The sequence below is a fragment of the Sparus aurata genome, chromosome 2 (genome assembly GCF_900880675.1).
Source record: "Sparus aurata chromosome 2, fSpaAur1.1, whole genome shotgun sequence".
NCBI lineage: Eukaryota > Metazoa > Chordata > Actinopteri > Spariformes > Sparidae > Sparus > Sparus aurata.
Genome location: NC_044188.1, coordinates 7858372 through 7882636, shown reverse-complemented (window position 1 = coordinate 7882636; position 24265 = coordinate 7858372). Strand labels below are relative to the sequence as shown.

The 24265-nt window shown below is 42.2% G+C and overlaps 3 protein-coding genes across 4 annotated transcripts; 2 read left to right on the top strand and 1 right to left on the bottom strand.

Moving 5' to 3' along the window:
- Window positions 1–303: 303 nt before the first annotated feature.
- On the top strand, window positions 304–3382 carry n4bp2l2 (NEDD4 binding protein 2-like 2). Its single transcript, XM_030439285.1, has 6 exons — window positions 304–453; window positions 797–1806; window positions 2045–2169; window positions 2610–2698; window positions 2792–2868; window positions 2970–3382. The coding sequence occupies exons 2-6, from the start codon at window positions 797–799 to the stop codon at window positions 3136–3138; spliced, it is 1470 nt and encodes a 489-aa protein (XP_030295145.1). The 5' UTR covers window positions 304–453; the 3' UTR covers window positions 3139–3382.
- A 7962-nt stretch (window positions 3383–11344) lies between these two features.
- trmt9b (tRNA methyltransferase 9B) lies at window positions 11345–19634 on the top strand. 2 transcript variants are annotated; one of them, XM_030405933.1, is made up of 4 exons: window positions 11345–11655; window positions 16239–16438; window positions 17062–17235; window positions 17608–19634. In XM_030405933.1, exons 2-4 carry the CDS (start codon window positions 16282–16284, stop codon window positions 18528–18530), a joined length of 1254 nt encoding a protein of 417 aa, XP_030261793.1. In that variant the 5' UTR covers window positions 11345–11655; window positions 16239–16281; the 3' UTR covers window positions 18531–19634. The 2 variants fall into 2 exon arrangements, with proteins under 2 accessions (XP_030261793.1, XP_030261803.1); XM_030405943.1 differs by lacking the exon at window positions 11345–11655 and adding an exon at window positions 12034–12058.
- Window positions 19635–19677: 43 nt separating this feature from the next.
- Window positions 19678–23284, bottom strand: hdac12 (histone deacetylase 12). The gene is made up of 8 exons (XM_030405955.1): window positions 23095–23284; window positions 22860–23003; window positions 21511–21670; window positions 21237–21430; window positions 20981–21131; window positions 20688–20804; window positions 20462–20604; window positions 19678–20365 (listed from the first exon to the last, which is right to left on the bottom strand). The coding sequence occupies exons 1-8, from the start codon at window positions 23194–23196 to the stop codon at window positions 20342–20344; spliced, it is 1035 nt and encodes a 344-aa protein (XP_030261815.1). The 5' UTR covers window positions 23197–23284; the 3' UTR covers window positions 19678–20341.
- Window positions 23285–24265: the final 981 nt, after the last annotated feature.

Below are 24265 nucleotides of genomic sequence, written 5' to 3'. Positions count from 1 at the left end.
AAGGTGCAACATGTAAGAATTGTCCCTCTGTCAAATTTGTCAGCATATCACCGGAGTAACCGCTAACTGCTGGTAAGTGTAGCTGCTCTTAGCTGCTGGTCTCCTTCGCTGTTCCAAGTCATTTGAAATCATCAGAGGAATCACATGACTGTTTCATAAACACTTAAAGGTTCCTCATAATCACTTGAACTCACTTTACATGGTAGATTAGCACCAAGACTTTTATCTTAAAACAAACAGTCATTTTGTTCCAACAGCAGGTGAAGCGTTCCGGTTGGGGGCGCTCACGTGCTCATCTGCTGCTTCCTCGGCCGCTAACGACGAGACGAAGAAGAAGAATGTCGTCACTTCCGTAAACACAAGAAACTGGCAGATTGGAGATTGTGAACCGCGTGTTTTGTTCATTTTTTATTAATATTTCTGTCATTAAGTTATGTGTCCTGATTGTTTACGGTGAGCAAACACAAATAGCGACATTTACTGTGCGCATTTCGCGATAAGGCGGTAAAATGTAATCGTAAGAGTTTTTAAAATCTGTAACGCTACAGTGAGAGAGGTGACACTAGCTAATAGATAGCGTGTTTCGGTTTTAGCTTCAGTTTATGAACAGAACTGTAGTTTCAAACAATCATAAAACTGTATGAATGTTACATATATGTCTACTTACTTATCTACTGGCTGAATCCACGGCACCAAGACTTTAAAAATGAAAATAACGAGACTAACTACTTCTTCAAAATGTAATGGTTTTTGATCCCCCGGTGTATTAACCGTGTTTCAATGTGTTTTAATGCAGATGTCTCATACTAAATCCTCTCATGGCACAAAAAACCCTGGTGCGGGTGTGTGTGAAACAACGGAGGAGGACTCTGCTGGTAGGAAAACTACATTCATGACTGCTGAACTAAATGTGAGGCGGCGTGTGTCGAAGGAGGTGGGACTCACCAGCTACACCTTCATCGGTCCAGCGTTTCCTCCACCAACAGCCAAAGTCAAGTCTGACATTGAAGACACACTGAGTGAGTTTTACAAAGAGCTTGAGAAGATCGACACACCCGATGCAGCTTCTCCTCAACCACCAGTACCTCTCAAAAAACCTACCAGAAAAGAAAAGATATCTCAGGATGTAAGCGAGGCGAAACTCGTTCAATCTGTGGAAACAGATGGCTACCAGAGAAGCAGTGGGCAGAGACAGCCATCCAGGCAGCACTGGTATCAAAATGAGCCATACAACCCCAGAAGACCGAGGCCAGGCATGGAGCTGAGCTCTGGTAGAGCTGCTCCTACTCAGAACCAGTGGCATCATCCTCAAACACTGAACGGACCGCAAAATCCAAGATTTCAAAGACCACCATTCCTCCCCCCACCGCCCCCACCTGCTTTCCCAAATCCACACCCACCAAACCTACCGTCACACGTGAATCAAAACTGGAGTGGTTCGAGCTTGACAAACCAGTATCAAGAGGAGCCGCACTTTCCAGCATTTCCAAACTTCCCACCTCCGAATGTATGCAGTCGCCCCCCTCCGGACTTTCATAGAGATTCTGCACACCACTTTGACAAAGATGAACGGGTTCGCACCCATGATGCACACTCAGATCGTGAAAATATTGGATGGTCGAGAGACGGAGGAGAAGAACGGTGTCAGTCGGGCGAAGATTACGACAGGCACCAGAGATATGACCCAGAAAATGAGCAGTGGGAGAATCCCTGCCAGCGACCTGATAACCCCGATGTACACCGCTCTTCATTGGTGCTGATCTTGATGAGGGGGTTACCAGGATCTGGGAAATCAACACTCGCCAGGTACGTCTATGTGTGAAATTGTGAAAAAGTGCAGTTCTGCAACAAAAGATTATTTTCCCTGTCTATTCATCTGTCATTTGATTAGCTGTTGGGTATTTAAAATATCAGACAATGGTGAAAAGCCAGCTTTAAAAATAATGAATAAAAGTAATTAATCAATTATAGAAACAGCTGTTGAGAAATGTAATAGTTGAAAATGTAATATTCATCGTACATTTGTGTCCAATCTTTCGCACAGGGAGCTGCTCTCCACTGGTCCCAGTGGGCTAATACTGAGCACAGACGACTACTTTGCTTACAGAGATGGTTACCGCTATGAAGTAGGCCTTCTGGGAGCGGCACATGAATGGAACCAGAGCAGAGGTATTAGCTCCTTAATCTTAAGAAACCGAATAGTCTGTGCAGAGAGTACAACAGAACACATTGGCTAAATGTAAGCTAGGGGCCCATTGACAATCATTTGATGATGATTCATCTTTTTATTTACTTTTTATATAACAATGTCTGTTTAAAGAAATAAGCTAAAATGTTGTTTCGCACTTCTTAAGCTGCTAATTAGACTGTTGGCTGTGAGGCTGAATATAACCAGATATGCGCTGGCTACACTGGAAGTCCAGAAATTTGGGCTAGATCATTGTCAGAGGGTAGCCAGTTTGTTAAGAGATTGTTGTCACCGTATCATTGTAAAAAGGCATCTCTGTCACAAACCGTTAGTGTGTCTGATCTGTTGAGGTGTTTGTTTCTTTTCATTTTATGTTTTCTTTATTATTTCAACCTTTGTTGTGTGTTTAATCCTCGTCCAGCTAAAGATGCGATGCACGACGGCCGATCTCCCATTATTATTGATAATACAAACCTCCAAGCCTGGGAAATGAAGCCATATGTCAAAATGGTGGGTATTGGAATGTACATATAATTGAGTGTTAAGTTACAGTGTACCAATCAACAGACAGATTCTAATAAAAATGTGTAACCTTTGAAACAGGCGTTGGAGAGAGGGTACAAAGTGGACTTTTGTGAGCCGGACACCAGCTGGAAGTTTGATCCTTATGAGCTTGAGAAGTAAGATTTCTAAATTATGATACTATGTTTACAAGCCAGCGCAAACTTGGAAAAGCGTATAGAAAATTGCGTTATGACACCACTTAATTCCCCCCCCCCAGGAGGAACAAGCACGGCGTGCCGCTGGAGAAGATCGCACATATGATGGATAATTTTTCGTTTCCCATATCCATCGACATCGTCATGACTTCACAGGAGCCGCTTCACGTGAACCACAGACGTAGACCAGAGCAGCCGCATATGAGGCGGAATAACCAAGATTTTCATTAGACATCTACATAGTCAGCCAAGTGATCTGCCTCGAAGAACATTTTTGTAAGGGTGTAAATATTGTTAGCGGCTGTTCTTACTTGATTTTTAATATATTTTGTAAAGTGTAAATGTATACAATGAGAGGAGAAATGTATTTTTCTGAAGATATTTTTCAAGATTTTCATCTTAAGACATTTTTGCTAGGAAAGGAAGTCTGCACTATTTTTGCATTTTGTATTAAATTACTGAGATTTCAAACTTGTCCTTGTGCAGTTTGTGTTTTTTCTGTGCGATGTGCAACATCAAGGAATAGATTCATAGTTTATTTACGTCTCTAGTTTCGTCAACATGCTTGTTTTTTAATACAAAGAGTTGTTTTCCGCTGATGCCTGCAAGACTGTGTTCCCCCCAGAGAGAGCTCAATCTCTTCTGTTGTGAACATCAATATAATTCACATGACTGAGCTCACCACTCAGAGGAGTATGTTATGTATTAAACAGTATATGCAGTTATGTAAGGGGAGAGACTATAGTTTCCTTATGATGGGGGGATCTGTTAATCAGATATCAGTGGAGTCAGAGAAGATTTATATCACGATTTTATCAGTTGGACTGTTTTTAAGTTTTTGAAAGACAAGTACACAGTTCTGTGTGTCTTTCAATCCTTGACAGGTTCCCATGAGCACTGAAAGAGGTTTTACCCGCTGTGACATTTCCTGTTTTGACATGAATGCAGCTTCCTTATGCGTTTTCATTTCAGAAGCATAAAGTTTTACATGGTCAAAAAAGTCTGTATCCTGGGGAGATAATCACTTAATTTGTCTAATTCAGACAGCCAAAGCCTAAATTAAGCTACAGATAGTCGTCTCAAAACATTTTTGCACAGTGGGAGGCCTGTGGATTGGATTTTGTTCCCCCATCACATACATACTAGAGGGAATGACTGCAGCCAGCTGAATCTGTGTTTGTTCAGATGGGCCGGCCCAATCACCAGAACATATGTCAAGTTAAAACTGAACGTTTCTGTATGTTCCAACTTTATGTTAAGCTCGAATTTTCTACGTCTTATTCTAAAGCTTTGCCTATGCTCTGTTTGGGTTTATGCACAACAAACACTTGGTTAGGGTGAGGAAGACATCAGGTTTGGCTTGAAATACCTTTCCAATATCAATTCTCCAGCTTGCAATGTCCACAGGTGTCCCTCAAGAGAGTCAACTGGTGTGACTCGACTCCGGACATTTCGCAGCCTGGTTGTGTTGTTATTGTGCCTCCACATCCTCTCCACCTTGAGATGTGAAAGGTGGATAATAAGCACATAATGTAAATGTGATATTTCACATTGGGTACAAATGTCAAACCTTGCACGCGTCGGTGGTTTGCAGAAATGTTGAACACTAACATATCCTGGTGATTGGGCTGGACGGGCACGTGACTATCATTTTAAGGCAGACTCGAGAGATTGTAAACTTGATCTTTAAAAGCGAACTGCGGGGTCTTTCACGTCCCTGTCTGCATTTCTGTGTGGATGGTGGGGAAACACACACTCCTTCCAGTGATGTCACGGGATCGCACTGATCTACAGGTGGTGCTCACAGCCAACATTTGCAGCAATGAGTCAGCCGGTAGCTCACATTTGTGACGCCTCGGTGATGCGCTCAAAGGTTTTTGTTGAGTAACACTCTATGTAAAACGTGACTTCTGTTTGCCTGCGTGAAAAAAACTCCACAGAGCACCTTTAAATCATAGACTCGAGTGTGAAAGTGAAGAGACGGCGAATGCGCCAGTTCAAAACATTCATAAACAGTCCAGTGGGAAAATAATGTATACAGACGTTATCGCAGCTGAAGCCCTGCTCTGATAGCACTGGCGAGGTCTGTGTCTGAGAACACTCATTATCGTGTCTCGCAGGAAATCACATTTTGCCTTTGTATTCCCAGCGGTGTTCATTAAGGCGGCACACAGAGGGGCTGTTCTGTCGACACTGTGTTCTTCTCTTCCAGTCAGAGAAACGGGAATCATCCTTCTCTGGACCTCAGACTCTTTTCCACTCAGCACCCCTCCACTGGAGCTTGAAAAATGTGATCCAGTGGGTCTGTAATTCCTCATTGGATGAAATCTTAATGGTGGGGATCATGCCGCGTGCTGCTCCCCGTGTATTTTGGGACATGGTAATATTTGTCTGCGGAGCTTCATGTGACAGATCTGGGTTAGCTTTTCCTGCTCCCTGCTCCACATTATGCAAATTCAACTGTTTTATGTTTAATAATAGCACCAACTTGCACATAAACTTAACATTCTCGAACCGAGTGTGTGTTGTAGAAATGATCCGTGGAGGCTCAAAACCCATAAAACCCGTAGCTCTGCAGTGAAGAGTCCTGCAGTCACTGGAGAATTTTCTGTGTGTGTCTGTTGGGTTTTTTTCTTGCACTGATGCTGTCAATGCCTGATCACCTCTCCTCTTCTTTATCTTTTGTTTTTTTTTAAGACTTCCCTGCCACATTATCTCATTTGGCAGTATTTTAAACTGGTGTTCTTCCAACCAGCCTACGTGGTATTTACTGCCACCACATTGTTTTGCATTATTTGTATTTCCATTCGTTTAAAAATCTCCCGTCGGGGGGGACTCAGAGCTCACTCACACAGCTTTTAGCAGCACTCTCCTCTTGACAGCTGTGCAATTTTCAGCTGGCCTTCTTCCAGGTGGTTTTGAAAGCGCTGCACTGACCCAGAAACTGCAAGCTGCTCACGAGAATACTTATCCCTCTGAAGGCAGTGATTTGTCACTGTGATAACAATGGAGGTAAAGTTAATGTTTGGTACAAAAACACTCAATTACATCTTGCATCTTGGTGTTGTCGAGGCCGCCTGATGACTCAGACTGCAGTATCCATTGTATTTCTGTCCGCAGCTTCCTGTCTATGCTCTGGGGGTTTATTAACACGGCACTGACCTTGATCTGAATCCAATGCCGATGTGCTAAGCCAAGGAAATAATGTATATCGCAGTCTTATATGAGGTGAAGGATGTACCGAGAAGTAGTTGCTTCAGAAATCTTGTTACAGCCTGAACAATGTCATTTTACTGGAGAAACAAAAAGACCTGCATGATTTGGAAATAAAGTAAAGAAACTGCTAAACTGTTGGATTACTAATAAAGACGTGAAGAAGAAAAAAAACACGACAGAAAGATGACGTTAAATGTGAGACTTCAACAGCTCCATGAACTATAATATAATACCCAGCTCATATTTCTGAGTGTGTCTGTGACGCCAAGTCAGAAAGTTATAAAGTCGTCATGATTCCTGCTTATTAGCATTACACGAGTCTTGCATAAAATGTCACAAGGGGATTTTTGCTTAACTGAATAATTCATGGGAATTACTTGTTTGTGTAAAGAGTCTATGGCAAATTATGAAGAGAAGAGATGCAAGGAGGATTAAAGAGGGCGATATGAAAGAAGTGGGACAACCATTTCACGGATTACCAAACTCATGTTTAATCTTGATCTCGATCAACAAGATGTAGAAGTGGCCTCCCATCTTTGACTTTCAATAGATAAAAAAGTCAAAGCTGTGTAGTCGGGTCTCCCTGTGATAGCCCTGTGGAAGAGTGGAGGCCGTTTTAAAGGAGCTTAAAGTGGGTTTACCTTCCAACATGTAGATGGAAGGATTTTGACTCATTGCAAATTGTTTAACCTTAAAGGAGAACTTCGGTCGATTTAAACATGCAGCTTCATTGCTCAAGCTACCCTTGACTTGCCAGTACCGAAGATGCGAACACATTTGGTCCAGCCATTACAGAGCTCCGTGAACGGAGATTTAGCATTGAACGCTAACAGCATGGGGTCAGAACTTTAGACTGTGTTTTAAGCGTCTTAACATGCTCCACATCTCACACCAAAAGTTATGCAACATCAGCAGACACCTTACAACACAGCACTGTAGCGTGTATGACTCAAAATGAATAAAAAAGTAGTTAAAACAGTGTGTTTGTGCAAGCAGCCACATACCTGTTTGTTGACATCCGCGTCTTCCGGTAGCTAGACCAAACTAGTAAATCCGTCGAGCATGCGCTTACACCCTCACTGGCGGAGACGGAAACGTATTCCAGCATTTTCGTGTTTCTGTTCATAATGTACATGTTAATGTTACAGCCTGTCATGAGCCATGAGCCTTACAATAGCCTGTTAAGCCTGTTAAGTGCACACTCGATGGATATACTAGTTTGGTCTAGCTACCGGAAGACGCGGATGTCAACAAACAGGTAAGTAGCTGCTTGCACAAACACACTGTTTTAACTACTTTTTTATTCAGTTTGAGTCATACACGCTACAGTGCTGTGTTGTAAGGTGTCTGCTGATGTTGCATAACTTTTGGTGCGTTCAATGCTAAATCTCCGTTCACAGAGCTCTGTAATGGCTGGACCAAATGTGTTCGCGTCTTCGGTACTGGCAAGTCAAGGGTAGCTTGAGCAATGAAGCTGCATGTTTAAATCGACCAAAGTTCTCCTTTAAGCTATCGTGTTTTATTGCAATCTGATAAATATATATTTCTATACTCTCTTGTTTAGAGAGCCTGGATTGCCACCATTTTTTTTTTAATGTCTGTAAGATGTTCCTGTAATTATAAACAGTCCAGTCCCAGTTTTCTTTTACAGTTAAAGAGTTTGTTAATTACATGGTTTGTATCAGCTACTATCCATCTCCTTCTGCTCCATCCTTCCAGAATATTTAATCCACTTGAAAACCGAATCAAGAGCACCGCCACGTCCTCGACAAGAAGCTCGGTGTTCGCTGTGTTCTGTAGCTTGAAAGTAAAAGCTTTGACCTTTTGAAATCCTCGTTAAAGCCAGCAGCTGTACACGGGCGGGAGCACTGATCACTCTGACAGGAGGGAAATGAACAGCTCGTTTTCACAGGAAAAAAAAAAGAAAATTGTAGTTAACACGGAGCTCCCGAAACAGAAGGTCAGTTAGCATCCTGCACACGGATTATCTGAGAGATGACCTCATCCAGGAAACCAGAGGGCTGTTCTTCTGATTTATGAAGGCAGTTATTAAAATTTCTATTCTCTAACTTTAATTCAGATGAAAAGAAGAGGATCTGCACACTGTGATCCGTGCTGTAGTCATTGCTTTCACTCAGTGGCCCTCTTCAAGTGTTCCTCGAAAATGATCTTCCTGTTATTAGAAAAGGATCACATGTACTTTCGCTCATACTTGTTTTAGCTCCAGCCCCACAAACTGAGGATTTCTACTATGATTAAAACTACAAAATACAAATATAAGACTTTTATTTCATGGGATTTCAGTTCGGCTAAGTTGTACTTTTGCACTTCATATTGTTGGGAAGCTTGTACAGCACTCTTTTTTTTTTTAAAGCTGCAGCAAATCTCTCATATATCAGCACTATTCCAACGGATGCCATTCCCCCAGAAAGCCAGAAATCCTGTCATCAGTCCACAGTACTGCTGCCAGGCACTGCAATGCCGACTGTGGACAGTAATTTCTTTCAACAATGACACAATATCCTGCTGTTTTTCGACAACAGGATGTCAGAAACAGGACAAGCCACGCTGTACGTTTATATCTGTGGAGGAGCTAATGTGCACATTCCTACTGCACTGGCACTGCAAAAATCCATGTCCCTGTTCTCTAAACAGAATCAGTGTCGGCACTGTGAAACAAAAAAATCTGCATCATTTAAGGAATTTTGCCGTAAACGATTTGGCAACAATGTATTGATGATTTAAGATATTACGGTATATCAAACCTATACATAAGGTATACACCTGTTTATGGTAAACTGTTTGAAAATCTAAAATATTATGGTATTTTACTGCAAACTACAACTTTAGGGTAAATTACAGGAAGCTGACAGAATTTTACTGTTCACTTTCACAGTTTAGAACTGTTCTGTTTCCAGTTAATACTGCATATTACAGTAAAACACATGAGGCATGGTTTGTTTTTGTGATTACAGTTGGTGATGCCAACATAAACATGAAGAGAATATAAATTGACTAAATCCACTTTAAATGTCAATCCGCAAATGAATAATATGGTTCAGTTTTTGGCTGTTCTTATGTCTTCCATCTTTAACTCTGCTTTCGTTTCCTGACTCTCCTGGATGTCTCAGATTTCTTCAACCTGTGACATTATCTGAGGAACATTTGTATCTCTATTAAAACACCGATCTTCAGGCTGGGGGTTGGCAGGAGTCCTTGAAACACTGACATTATGGAGGACGGAACCTGACCCCCTGTCTGAATTCATGATTGAGTAGATTAAACAGAGCGATGGAGCAGAAACCGACAGCAGCGATGTGGAGGTGGAGGTCTGCAGAGTGACTGCTGTTTATCGAATGTGTGTGTTTCCAACGTCTCCCCCTCACAGTGTATGGAGTGTGTTTTGTAGTGTACTGTGTCATTGGTAATGTAAGGCAGCCGGGAGCAGAATAACAGCATGTGTGCTCTGAATGATGATGATGTGAGGGAGATGTGATGAGCTCTTTGTGCTCCCTGAATGGCAGCGATGAGCCACAATTAAGTCACTGCCATTAAGCACTGCAGAGGCAAAAAGGGCAGATGAAATCAGAGCTGACACCCACGTAGGAGGCAGAGGATGACAAAACTAGGCACGACAGGCTAATGTGTGCTTATTACCACCCTGATGAGCAACACTTCATGTTTGTGAACTCAAAGCTGTCCTCGTTTTTTTTTTTTTTTCTTTTTTTTGCGTTATTGTAAACACCTTTTAATTTAGGCTTTTGCAAGTAGACAATCAGGACGAACAGGAAACAGATGGAAACTGTAGCTCAGTCTGTTGGTGATAAAGAGATCAAGTGGTCCTTCAAACATAGCACTGCTTTGTTTGACAGGGGTCATAGCTGACATGAGTGGAGCAGCTCACTTGACAACACACAGGCTGTACTGTGAATGCACATGTAGATGGTTGTCAGCCTGATTAGATGAGATTGTTCACCACCACAAACAGCAATTAAACAGACATTAAAAGCAATTTTGCCTGAGGGGAGATGGAGAATAAAATCAAGATTCTAAAATTAACACAACAGATGTGTCATTAATGATAGTTTTTGGTTTTTACAACTAAAGGCACGAACATGAATCGTATTTCTAGTCCTAATGTACCAACAGTGCAAACTCGTAATTTTGAAGGGAGCAGGAGGTGTTGTCTGTCGGCTCTACACGTTGTTTACTGTGGTTGTCACGTGAGGCTGCCAGCCAATCACAGCCGTGTTCTGCAAACGCACGGCGTGTCATCTTTTTACACACCGACGACCAATCAGCAGAGTCAAGTCAGCCACAACAAGACAGGAAACCAGGAAGTACACTCTTCTAAATAAAACCACTTTTACTTCAGCGTTTCCATTTTCTGCCACCTTATAGTTGAACTCCACTCCATTTATTTGTTACTTTAGTTACTCACTTAGTCTTCAGACTTGTGCCTCAGAGCCAAGCAGTGCATTTACAAATCATTTTATTATCTGGAATTGGATTAAAGAAGAAGAAAAAAAAAAATACAAAAAATGAATAAAAAACAGCGATTACATCTACGGCCTCAATCAGTCAACCCGTAGTAATGATAATATTAATAATGATAAACTTTATTTATATAGCACTTTTAACAACAGAGTTTACAAATTGCTTTGACAAACAAGCAAAAGCAGGAAAATCAGGAAGACAATATGTAGAATAAACTCTCAACAGGGAAGCTGACTCTGAGGTGAGTTAAAACAAACAAACGTATTGCAAAAACACTAATAAATAAAAGAATAAAATCAGTAAAGGGTGATAAGAACACGACAAGTAGTGGAGTGTGTACAGTATATAAATACATGTAAATATATGTACTGTACAACTTACTATTACTTGTACTTTTAATACTAGTACATTTATTGCAAATAGCATTAAATACTTAAATTCAATATCAGACCATTCAAGACTTTTACTGGAGCACTATTTGCATGGATGACTTTAGTTTTGATATAGTCATTTTTAGGCAATATCTTTACTTTTACTCGAGTATGACCTTTGTGTAGAGTCTACATTATATAACACTTTCTGCTCAGTTTGTTCTTAATAGTCTTTTTGTTTTGTTTTTCCATGTGCATCATTTACAGAGGGGAACATTTCAGGCGAATACAACATTTCAGGCTTTCGCTAGTTAGGCTTTTTATTTTGAAACTCCTCACCGGAAGCTTGGCTGTGCCCCCTCAGCACGCTGACAGGTGTGTGGGTCTGTCACCGAGCCATGGCTCTGATCCCGTCCGGCGGGCAGGACGCTGCTGGGCTCGCGGTCACGCTCGGCAGGTGTTTCCCTCGGGTCACGTTCCCCGTCCTCGCGATGTCCACTTTGATAATGCGCTCGGTGCCGCCGAGTCGAGCGCGAGCCTCCTCTGCTCATGGCAGATCGATCCTATAGATCCATCTGATGAGCGGCGGAGAGGGAAGTTTACCTCCAGCGACCTGAGCCGAGAGGCGGATCACTGCACGGCGGTTCAGCCTACACGCTGCACGGTGAGTGGCTTTGCATTTTCGGTTGAATTAAGGATGTCAACATAGACGTGATTGCAGCGTGTTTACTATATTTAGGCTGGTTTCACCTTCCGACTTTAGAAATATAATCATGCATGTTTCAATTCGTCCTTTTCAAAAAAACTTCAATGGGACGCAAAGAAGTAGATCATATGTCCTACCATCTCTGTGTAAATCTAAATGTAGTTTGGTGCACGTTTCAAGGCTGAGAAATGGATGATTCTCAGCTCCATGCAAACATAAACTCATTGTAATCTGCATATTTAAACAACATGTTACAGTTCCATACATCACAGTGTGAGGACAATATGTGCCTGGAGCAGTGAGAGGAGTCTAAGTTTGGCAACACCATCCCCTCACCACATGTTGACTCATTAACTGCCAGGTAAACCTGTTCTCTGTGCTTCCCTGTGTTCATCCAGCGGTTAATGTAACTGCACGTCTGATCATCGTGACACCACCATCAGCGCACTGCTGAGGTCTCACCTGAGGAGCATTTGTCTAGACATATGTGCAGAATTATGGGATTTTAAAGCCAACCTGCTCATATTTGGAGATTTGTACCTGTTCAATTCAAACACCAAAGGCTTCAAGTGATGTCTGATTTACACCCTACACCTCGGGCAAATCTGTGTGCCAGACGTTCCCTTCCGTCCCCCACTGATTTAATTTTAGTTCCCATTGTCAGTCAGAGGCAGTGCTGAGCCTCCCCAGCTGCCGCTTACATAATGTCAGCCGAGGACGGCCACAGTTTAGTGAGCAGAGGGTGGGAAACTCGGGGCGAAAATTGAGCAGCAGGGAAAAAAGCGAAGGAGGCCAGATTACAGCGTTACATAAGGGATGTTTTCCTTCCACTTGGCTGAAATGATGCAGATGATGGTGGTCCAGAAATAGGTCTGGGTGAGGGAAGATGCTGCACACAATGTATTTACCTACAGAGGCAGCGGAGGTGCAGCTCAGCGCGCAGAGAGATGTGCTGTCATCTCGTGGAGCAAAGGTTGGCCTCGGTTGCTCATATCCTGTGGTAAACGCTCCCAGTAATATTCATTGTGTACAGCTGTGCACACAATTGGCACCGGGCGATGTTGCATTCAAGGACATATGAGTCTAATGTCTTTTTAAAGAGGTAGAGAGGAAACGTCTGATAGCCTTCCTTCTGGTTTCCCTCAAGTGCACAGTGGATCTAATTTGTCATTGTGAGTTTCATTCCAGGCAGACGCGCTGGTAGCGGAGGCAGATACGGCTGTGACTGTTTCTAAACCTGCAGGTGCTGAAGCGGAAGAACAGCCTTGACTTGTTAATCTCCAAAACTCGGTGGATGGAGAAGATTGAAGTGGATCGTAATTGAATCTTATGTAATGCAATCGGAGATAAACGTTCCTCGAGTATCTGCTGCCAAAGTTGTATTATATTTACACCGCTTATTGATTTTGCAGCTTTTTTGGCAGCTGCATGCTGGCAGTGATGTACGATGCGCGCCGGTACGAGTCAGGGCTGACGACTTCCATCCATCACACGCACACGGTAGATTCAAAAGAGCAGATAATCTCTGTACAGCAGAGCAGAACATCCCAGCCACACCGCTCAGGATGGGGTGAAAAGTCGAAGTCAGGTGTCGCCGATTTCAAAACCAGACGTTTGTCAGCAATTGTGCTCATATTTTGCGCCGATACCTGCAACTGATTTAATGAGGATTTGCTGCTTAAAGGAATAGTCCACCTGAATGTCAATCTGCATGGTGGTGAGAAGATAATGAGTGAATATTTATTCATGGGGAAAGTTTTGTGGTCCTCGAAACATTTTTGGAGCTTCACAGCAAAACAGCGCTGCAGCATCCTCCTACACGACTGAAGTGCCTGGAGAGGGGAACATCAAACATAAAACTGAAGGTGGTTGGAGATTGTTTTTGTACGGATGCTTCAAAAGAGAGAAGCTGCGAGCTGTGGCTAATCTCTCTCTGTTTGGATCTCGGCTCCTCCACTGAACCTCTCTGGGTAGTGAAGAGAACACTTTTCACCAGAGGCGTCCAAAAACACATGGAGCAAATAAACAGGCGCTCGAGTCAAGACAGGTTTGAGCTTAGTAGGGCTAAAGAACGTCTCTCCTCTAATCAATTGGGATCTCAGAGCTTCCGTATTTTTGGGGTCGTCCCCATGTACATCAGTTGTTTAGGAGAAGGTTACAATGCTGTTTTGCCGTGAAGCTCCGGAAATGATTTGCGGAATATGAAACTTTCTATCACATGGGAGCGAGCAGATAATGACTGGATTTTTCATTTTTGGTGAACTGTTCCTTTAAAAAAAGGCAGCTTCCTTCCCATCTTGCCATATTCAGTTACTAGAAGCTACCTTTTTATTCTTTCATTTCTGTTTCACTCCTATCTATTGTTTTATTGATCTATAAAAGATTTTTAAAAAAGCAACCCTACATACTTTGTAAAATCAACTTTAAAAGGACTTAAATCGCTGATATATTTATCATATTTATGAATTTTTTAACAAAGGTTAGAAGAGTCAGATGGGACATATTAATAGTTTAGTTGTATTTTTGTTGAATATTTGTTCTGACCTACTTAAAACCCATCTGATGCTCTGCTACTAGAAAAGCACATGTTAAAATAATGCATCACAGTTTATGAGAAAAGGCAGAAAATAATATTAAAATTATTACAGTCTGATTAAATTCTTCAGGCTTGTAAACATCTGCTTATCAAACCACCTTGTGGCCACCGCGTGATGCAAATTGTGGGGGTTTGTTTTGCATGAAATCAAATAAACCTCCCGATAATACGCTCATGAAAGATAACCCACTCGGGTCAAATGAGCAGTCTGCACATGGAGGTACTTGCTTGACTACGACAACAGTGTTATCTCCCGGTTAATAACGCAGAAAAACTCTTTGTACATGTAGTGCTTGAGGGAGCCGCCGCAGCACTGCAGGAGCTGTGGGCCGCATCCTAATAAACCGAGATGACTGCAGTGGGAGCTGTGAGAAACCAGACGGAACACAAATGCCACAATTACATAATCCCCAAATTTGCAATCAGTTCTGAAATTCAACAAACGCGCTTCTGAAAGTTAAACAGTGGAATTTGAAAGCACATTACATCACAGCACTTTATATCAAGGGTGTTGGAAGAAGCGTTTGTTAATAGATCTTTAAAATGCCCTTTAAGGTTCTTGAAGGATGATGAGATAAGATGTTTTTTAACATAAATCAAATGACATCAATGATAACTGGCTTCATAGGCACATTTATTGTTAGATTACATTTTGAAGCGCTCGAAGAAGGCTTGTTATCGGTTTATAGATGCTAAAGAATGTTAATAAAAGCCTTATGAGTGTTTATAAAAGCATTTTACTACATTTGAGTTTAACCAAGGCTAACTAATTCAGGATTAATTCATCTCATCAAGGTGTTGTTTCTGTGTAATGAGTGCATTCTTAACTGATTATAACAAGCTTCTTAAAAGTGCTTATCTTACAATTAACATGTTTATGATGTAATTATTAACGCTTAATCTTATTAATTGTAATAAACATCTTATAAGGACTTTTAGGCATATTAAATTAAGCTTATTATATAAATAAGGACATCAATACAAAGCATTACTATAATCTTTTCTGATAAATAAACATAGTATAATTTCCTCATTGTAAAAAGCTGTGACGGACCACAAGTAGCCGCAATTGTGTATCAGGAGAAGACAAACATCTCTTTGTTTCAACTGAGGCTGTGACGCAGCTAAATGGTATTCAGCCACGTGCCGTCAGATGATAGAAAATAATGTAATCCGAGTGAAAAGCTTTCCACGTGTGCGCATATTAGCCTCGCATTTTCCAGGGAAATTAAAAGCCCTCCTCAGAATCCGCGAGGGTCATCATAGGTAAAAGAGATTCTTACAACGTGATCCAATGCTGGAATCTTTCATTGACACCGAATTAAATGTGATCATAATAATATCAAACCCAGCAGCAGCAGCCGCGGCAGCAGCCTGGTGTCCACTAACACGGTCTAACATGGTTTCTGTAACAGGACCTCTCACTCAAACGTGATTGATGTTGTTCGTTTGGCATGTCGTTGCCAACAAACATGATTTATGTGTTGACCTTTTGCTGCTGTGTTGCGGAAAAAAAAAACAATTTGACATGGCTCTGAGGGCTCTTTGAGAGGGGGACCTCGTTAGTTAATTTATGATCCCGTCTCTGTTTATTTCACAGTTTCAGATGATTCATGACAAATTAAACCTGATGACTCTTAGTGTTGAACATCAGAGTCCTTCTGGAGGACTGCAGGGTTGCTGGGAGAGGGCGGGCTGATCAGGACCGCAGCTGCAGCAGGTACTTCAGCTACAAAGCGGAGGGTTTAAATTACCGCTTCTGCCTGACAGATGTTTGAGTGTGTCTTCTGATTACGGCCTCTAGCTGACCTTGTTGGACCTTAACAAGCATGTAGAGGGGAACGCCGCTGTGCTGGTGCCTGCAGGAGGTCTACACTGTCAGTTTTTATGTTCCTAATGAATTAGAGTTACCATTGGATGTTTTTTTTTTTTTCTGTCCCTGCAGACATGATTCTGTGAGGCCGCTGCATGAGGCAGCCTGGACGAACATGATGGAGGAGGCTGCCAGTCAGCTCGAGAGGGACCACGTGCACAGCGTCTACGACAAGATCGCCCCATATTTCAACGACAGCCGCTATAAAGCCTGGCCGAAGGTACGACAGTTCCTGCTGGAGCTGCAGCCGGGGAGCATCGTCGCTGATATCGGTGGGTGACACCTACAGGCTGTGACACTTGATCATGAAGACATTTGTTTGTACTTTTACTTTTTGTTGGCCTTTGCAAAAATAAGTTGAGTTGAGTTGTTCTAAAATTGGCCTTCCTTAAAGGGCAACTCCACCAATTTTACACATTAAAGTGTGTTTACAGGTGCATGTCACCTGCGTCCAGTGATGGCAAAAGCTGCATTGTTGGTAATGTAGTCCACAGGATCTGTTGTTTCTATGCTTCCCATTCATTGTCTATGTAAGCAGGCGTGCAATGCATTCTGGTAGTGGTAACTATAAAAACTAGCCAATGCGAGGTTAAGATGAAGACAGACAGCAAATGCCTTACAAAAAACGCATTACAATGACATTTTAACTTCTTTTTTTTAAACCTGCTGCCTACATTACCCACAATGCAACTGAACCACTGAGTGACATGACTGGAAGCAATTTATCAGATTACATGCATGTTCTAACGGAGCCACAAAAGGCTTTCCACTGCTTTTTTCACATATGCAGTAGTATAGAAGGCCTAAAAGCACTCTTCAATGTGTGAAAGTTGTTGGAGTTGCCCTTTAAGAGATCAGTTATTCCTGTTGTAGCTGACCGTCTTGACCTTGGCAGGTTGTGGCAATGGCAAGTACCTCCACATCAACAAGGAGGTGTTCAAGCTGGGGTGCGATGTCTGTCGCCCCCTGGTGGACTTTGCCTGGAGTCAGGGACACGAGGTCCAGATGTGCGACGGGCTGCATTTGCCATACAGAGACGGCTGCTTCGACGCCGTGCTCTCTATTGCAGGTGATGGACAAACACACACAGATGAAGGGAGGCCTGGATACTGTTGAGTCCTCCCACTCAGTCACAGATCACTATCTTCATATGCACGAAGCTCAACTGCTGCTGCCGCCATTAAACGAACACATAATGATAAACATCAGTTTACCACGAGCCCGTGTTGCCTAGCCAACAGTGTCAAATAATACACGTGTGTCTGCCAATAAAGAGTGTAATTAGGAAAAAAGACAACGGCGCCCACCCACACTATTAAATTATGTTGTGTGGCGTACACAGTGTACATAATGTGTTTTGTTGCCTGAGGAGCTGAGTGTGACACATCATAATTAAATGAAGGCTTTCTTCATTATAACAAATTCATGTTTTTTTCCTCAGTCATCCATCACTTGTCCACCAAAGAGCGTCGTATTCGAGCAATAAAGGAGATGGCACGCACGCTGAGGGTGGGCGGGCGCATCATGATCTACGTGTGGGCCATGGAGCAGAAACGCCGAAAGTTTGAGAAACAGGACATCTTCGTCCCCTGGAACCCCAACCCGCACTCGCCCAGACGGAGGGCGGCAGCTCAGAGCGTGAGCGAAGCCATAGACAACACCGACAAGCACAGGAAGGTTAGAAGCACATCCTCCGTGGCGGACGAAGAAGATCTGACCTGCGCCACCCCGCAGCAGAGGACACAGAGACTGTGGTTCTTCTCCAGGTCCCTGGATTCTGTGTTCGACTTCGGAAGCTTGGCCATCTCCCGGTCGTCCTCCAGAGACCTGAGCACTTTATCTTCACCAACAGGGGAGAACGAGGGGAACAAGGCCACTCAGCGTGGGAGAGGCCGGGGCCTCATTAAGCAAATGTCAAGCTTCTTTTCCCCGCCGTCTGTGATCGGATCAGAGGAGGACGTCTTTGACTCGGTCACGGACCCGCACAAGGGACAAAACAACCCTGGAGGCAACGACAACAACAACGGCACAGGAAACCAGAGCGTCTCCGTATCTTTGGCCCAGGAGTGTGGCTCTCTAGCCCTGCCGGATCTGGTCCCTTTCCAGAAAGAGCACCTGAAGCCGGCCGGAGATGAAAGCGAACGAGCCCCGCAGGGAGAAGAGCGGCAGGAAAGCACAAAGAGTCCTCAGGGGAGCGAGGGGCAGGTGGAGGGCTCCTGCCTGAGGTACTACCACGTCTTCAGGGAGGGAGAACTGGCAGAGCTGATAGAGCATCATGTCGAGGAGCTTCATGTCAAACACACCTACTTTGATCACGCCAACTGGTGTGTGGTGGCAGAGAAGGTTCAGTTGTGGAAAATCTGATTTTAACCTGTTCGTTTTAAATTTTTTGCATCAACTCTGCCTCAAGTCATCGCACTGAATCACACATTTGATGGTCATTAACTGAAAGGTGTAGAAATATACAGAGTAGCCATCGTTGCAGAACACTAAATTACTCAACTCACTTCTTAACAGTATGGACGTTTGTTTTTTTAATCCAGCATTAAATCTTATTGTTGGATGGTTTTTAGCAGCAGGATTTCGATGCTCAACAATGGCTACCACTGTGTACTACACCGCACTTTTAAAGTATTTATTCTATTTCAATAGAAACCAACAAGCAGTGTCCAGAAATCCATTGTTTGTTCACTTTTAATGTCAATAATTAGTTTTTATTATCCAACCACAGCAAGCTCTAGTGCTGTTAATGACAGCATTTCTGCAAAGGGACACGATAAGAAATGCACTGAACTCCTCTTTGGACTTTTTAATATGAGCCAAAGAGGAATTTGTGAGATAACAGTTTACTCTTCCATCCGCTCTTAAATGTTTTAATGTATCAATCGCAGTAGGAAAAAAAATTGTACTTCTTTATTATTTGCGTCTGCCTGTTTTACCAATTAAGTTGCACGTTCTTTTAACTCTGAATATGAGGAGCTAAGCCCGCAGCCAAGTATCTGTTTATGGACTTTCTTTCTGTGAACTGCTCGTGTGTAATCCGTCACAGGAGGAGCTCAAAGTCGTGCAGAATTATCTTCCAAAACATTTGTGCAGTTGCTCGTTGTGTTTCAAAGAACGTGTCGCCGGTGTGTGTGTGCGCGCGCTTGATGTTTGTAATAGTCGTGCACTGTCTCGTGTTGAAGTAACAAATCAACTGCCTCATATACTGTGAATGAACATTGCACTGTACCACTAAAATGTCGCTGCTTGGTGTCAGTGAAAGACATAACAATTAAGTGAAACTTGAAAACATGCTGGTGATCTGTACCCATTGTGCCAAAGACGGTACACATCGTGTCAGTACAGTATGTGTGGACCAACTGTGTTTGTTCTGAAGTGACACTGGTACCTTAATGTCTCATGTGACCTGATGGAAACACTTAACAGTTTTTGTTTTTTTTCCTCATTAAATATTTTTGTTCATGACTGTCGTGTTGCGTTTGCTGTCATGAATGAAAACGCGTAGATCTTCAGTCAGTGACCAACCACAAACTGTACAGTTTAATAACAGAGTATTTGACATTTAATACAGTATTTTGATGAGGTAAACAACTTCTGAAAACAGTCTTCAGCAAGTATTTGTATCCTTAAGTAGAAATACTAACACCACACTGAAAAGATCCTGCATTCAAAACCTTACTTATGTAAAAGTATTATCAGCTCAATGTACATAAGTATCAAAAGTAAAACTACTTTTGTAAAATGGTCCCTGTCAGTGTTACAGCTGATCTTTTTGGATTAATATTACTGCTGCATTAAAAGGGGCACTATGTACTTTTTTAGAGAAGAAATTCAAACTCAGACTTTTACAATATTAATAAGGTAATAACACAATCTCTATTAACCTTAAATTCTCCATGACTGAATAAAACAAGCTGTTCTCAGAGGGAAACAAGGTCACCAAAACGCTGTTCGAAGCTAGAAAGGTGGCAGGGTGAGGCGCATGTGTTGGATCTGTTAGGAATCCATTGTACCCCCGACATCCTTTTAATAATTGATGTAAACAAAACAAACCACAGCTGGTTCATACAGCATTGCAACAATATTTTCATCCCAAGCGTAAATATTGGCATTGGCTCCTGAAGATCAAGTATCAGTGAGGATGTGACGGTCTTCTTGTGGCTTGAAAGGTTTTACATTCCACACTCCCTCCAAACCTAAAATATGAAGCACATAAATACAATATTCACCCACTTCCTGTAAAAGTCAGGGATTTAGTATTAAAAATTGTCATCCAACACAATTTACAGCACCTGAGTCGCTGCTCTGTGGACGATGGAGTGTCTGAGGGCCAGTTTGTCGATGTCCCTCGAGTATCCTCCTCCGATAACGGTGGCGACGGGGACGCCCCTGCTCACCACGGTCTTCATCACGTACAGATCTCTGCGATACAGCCCTGAGAAATACTCACAGTCATTCATAAACAGTCCAGAGATAATTTGCAGGGGGAGACGCTTGGGTGTCAAAGTTACCCCTCACCTTGGTCGGTCAGACGGAGCCTCCCGAGTTCGTCTTCCCAGTGAGGGTCGACACCCGCGTCGTACAGAACCACGTCTGGACGGAAAATCTCAAGCACGCTGGGCAGGTGAGCCTCCACTGTGGATCATCAGACGAGGACTGTTAACATACTGATGGCTACAATGTGTGTTATATATTATGTTATGGGGCATATTGTGTTCTAAATCATTAATCGATTAATCATGAAAACACTCATCAGATTAATTGAGTTAGGTGCAGTCTGAACGTGTGTTATCATGGCCTGTGTCACGTGCCTGTGGAGAGGTACTCCTCGTCTTCCAGCCCATCCTCCACACTGACATCGAGGTCGCTCTGTTGTTTGCGGAGTGGGAAGTTTTTCCCACAGTGCACCGAGAAAGTAAACACGCACGGCTCCTCTTTAAAAATGAAAGCCGTGCCGTCGCCCTGTTGGACGCAAAAGACAGTAAGTCCACTGAAGAGAAGAAGTTTTGCTTATCAGTAGGGACACAGACAAACATGAGCCGCAATATTAAAAGTAGCAGAGACTACCTGATGCACGTCTAGATCCACAATCAGAACCTTTCTTCCGGGCGAGGAGGAGATCAGGTATTTGGCTGCAACCGCCAAGTCATTGAGGAGACAGAAGCCTGAACCGAAGCTCGGGAAGGCGTGATGGGTTCCTCCTGCTGTGCTGCAGGCCAGACCCCTGTGCAGAGCCACCTCAGCAGCGAGAAGAGTCCCACCTGTGTGAGAAGAGAAGGTGAGCAGCTCGCGGAGCCATCCGGCTGTCAAGTCATCACCACACTTAAGACGCTCCTCTCACCCGTTTCATATCGACAGCGTCTCACTAGGCCTTTGCTCCAGGGGAACCCCGTCCTCCTCTGTTCCTGCTCATTTATTCTGCCGTTAATGAAGCTGTTCAAGTATTCCTCCGTGTGCACGCAGCGGAGTAGTTCTTCAGAGGCTATTTCAGGGACCCACACCTACTGTGAAGAAGGAAAGTCACATCAGCAGGAAAAAGAACAGAGGATATCCATAATATCAGCCCTGCAACTGACAATGACTTCACTATCACTCAAAGGAACAGTTCACCCAAAAAGGGTTCTGATGTTTAGTGAGGTCGGGTGAATTCTTGCAGTCCACAAAACGAAGCTGCACGGCAAAAAAACAGCATTGCAGCATTCTCCTAAACACTGGAACTTGTTTTATGACGTAAAAGAAAAAAAAAGAAAGAAAGATTATTTACTACCTTCCTTAAGCCATAGTATAGAAAACTTGACCGGGCCTCAAGGGTGTAAATCAAACCAATCTTCAAGAGGCTTGCATTACATCAGCCAAGCTTTATGGAGATAATTCATGTTTTTTTTTTTTTTCCAGTTGTCTAAAACAAATCCCCATCCACTTCAGTTGTTTTCAAGAATGCTGCCACACTTGTTTCGCAGTGAAGCTCCAGAAATATTTTGTGGACTACGAAGCTTCACTGAACCCTCCATCAAAAAGAGGGGGAGTAGATAATGAGTGATTTTTTTTTTTTTTTGTAATTGGGTGAACCGTTCTAAAAAGTGACAGAACATTACCCAGCAGGGTTGCAGCGGCATGAGATGTTCATTGTACAAGTATCACAGTATTATTATTATAATTATTATTATTAGAAGTGTAGTGGCCATTAATGGAGATATGGGATGGGAACCTCCAGTGCTTCAGCTCTGGAATAGACTTGCAAAGAAAATATTTAACTGGGACATTTCACATTTTAACCCTAGCAGAGGAGTTTAAATCCTTATTCTATTTGAACGACTTGTCTTTAGTTTTTCTGAACAGGTTACCCCTCTGTCTCATAATAAAACCAAGCCCCCATGCAATTAATAAAATACCCAATTTAGTACAACAACAACAAAAAAATCAATTTCAAAAACTGGTTGAAAAATGTAACCCAAGTGAAAGACGAAAATAATATTTTACATGTAATACTTTATGGCAGTTTTTGACATGGAAAATGACTTTTTACGAGTGATTTTATTTTATTTTATGATGGTTAAACAGGGGAAAGCACCATTAACACCAGTATGCATCAGAATTACTGTCAGTCACTCCCCACCAGTGGACTGATTAGATTGTATTAGTAATTCCTTTCATCACAGGTGTGCTCTCTTCCATCACTGAGTCACTCACCTGTTTCTCTGTAATGACCTGATCCTGGATCAGACAGTGTAAGACCTTGGGGAACTTCTCCATGGGGAACCTGTGGTTGGCTGGAAGGTCACACACATACCGACTGTGGTGAACAACAGGCAGTCCGCTGGAGTCCGGTCTCACCTGTCAGGTAAACATGTCATCTGTGAGGTCAGGTTTCATTAAATCAACTGTGTTTACAATGTTCAGTGAAACAGTGAATGGAAGTTCTCACTATTTCAGCGTGGAAACATCTGCAGGAACTGAGAGCCGCTCCGAGCAGCCGGCCGACCTTCAGACGAGCTCTTTTACAGAACATGTGAGTGAAGCGGGTCATGTTCTGTGCTCAGGGAGGTTCTGTGTTATGAAACGTGCTGAAGGTGTCTGCTGTTTGTTGACGGATGTGTGGCTGCGTGTGTCCTCTGTAACACCGCCACCTGCTGTCAGGGAGTGAGAGGAACACTCAGTGTGACGCTACACGGCTCAGTACCACCACCTGCTGGTGTGGAGTGAACCCTGCAGACACCCTGCAGACGCCCTGCATGTGGATCAGAACCAGACAGGCTGATTTATGGTTTCATTTTCCAGATCATTTTCAGATTTCTCATTTTACCAAATCCAGTGAGTGTCTTTAATGAAAACTTGAAATATAATAATTCTGAAAAGCATTGTAATATGCTCTTATATTGGCAGTGTGTATACTGGAGTACAGTTGTTTTATTTTGAAATCCATTATCATATGTATCATTTTTTTTGTCCACTCCACTTAAATGACAACATTCTGGCTTTTCTGTAGTGTAGTGTCTTATAATCTTATGGTTTTAATTTATTTTTTAAAATCAATATTTTATATAATTTTTTTAAAAGTGTTATATATTTTTATTTTATATTTTATTGTTTTTCCTATTATTATTATTGTTATTATTTATTATTATTATTTTTTATTATTATTATTATTATTATTATTATACAATATCCACATTTTTTAAATCAAAGTTTACGTGCAATATTTTATTGCTTGTTTTTATCGTTTATTCTTTATCTTTTTTAAATTTTAACTCTTAATTTTACAGCATTTGGTGTGCATTGTTTTGTTCAATCACTTGATAAGCACTTTGAATTGCATTTTGATTTGTTCGAAAGGTTTTATAAAAAAAACATTTTGATTGACTGAACATCAGTTAGGCTACAAAACATAAATCAACAAGTAAATAATGATGTAAGTTGCACAGCAGGATAAAAAGAAATTGAAACGACCATTACAGTGTGCCACATTAAAGTGATGAACTGAGTTATGCATCAATATAATATCCACAATAATCTATCAATCAATTTGTCAAACAATTTGTGTAGCATATGCTGCAATAACTGGTGACTAATAATACAATAGACAAATAGAGAGACTA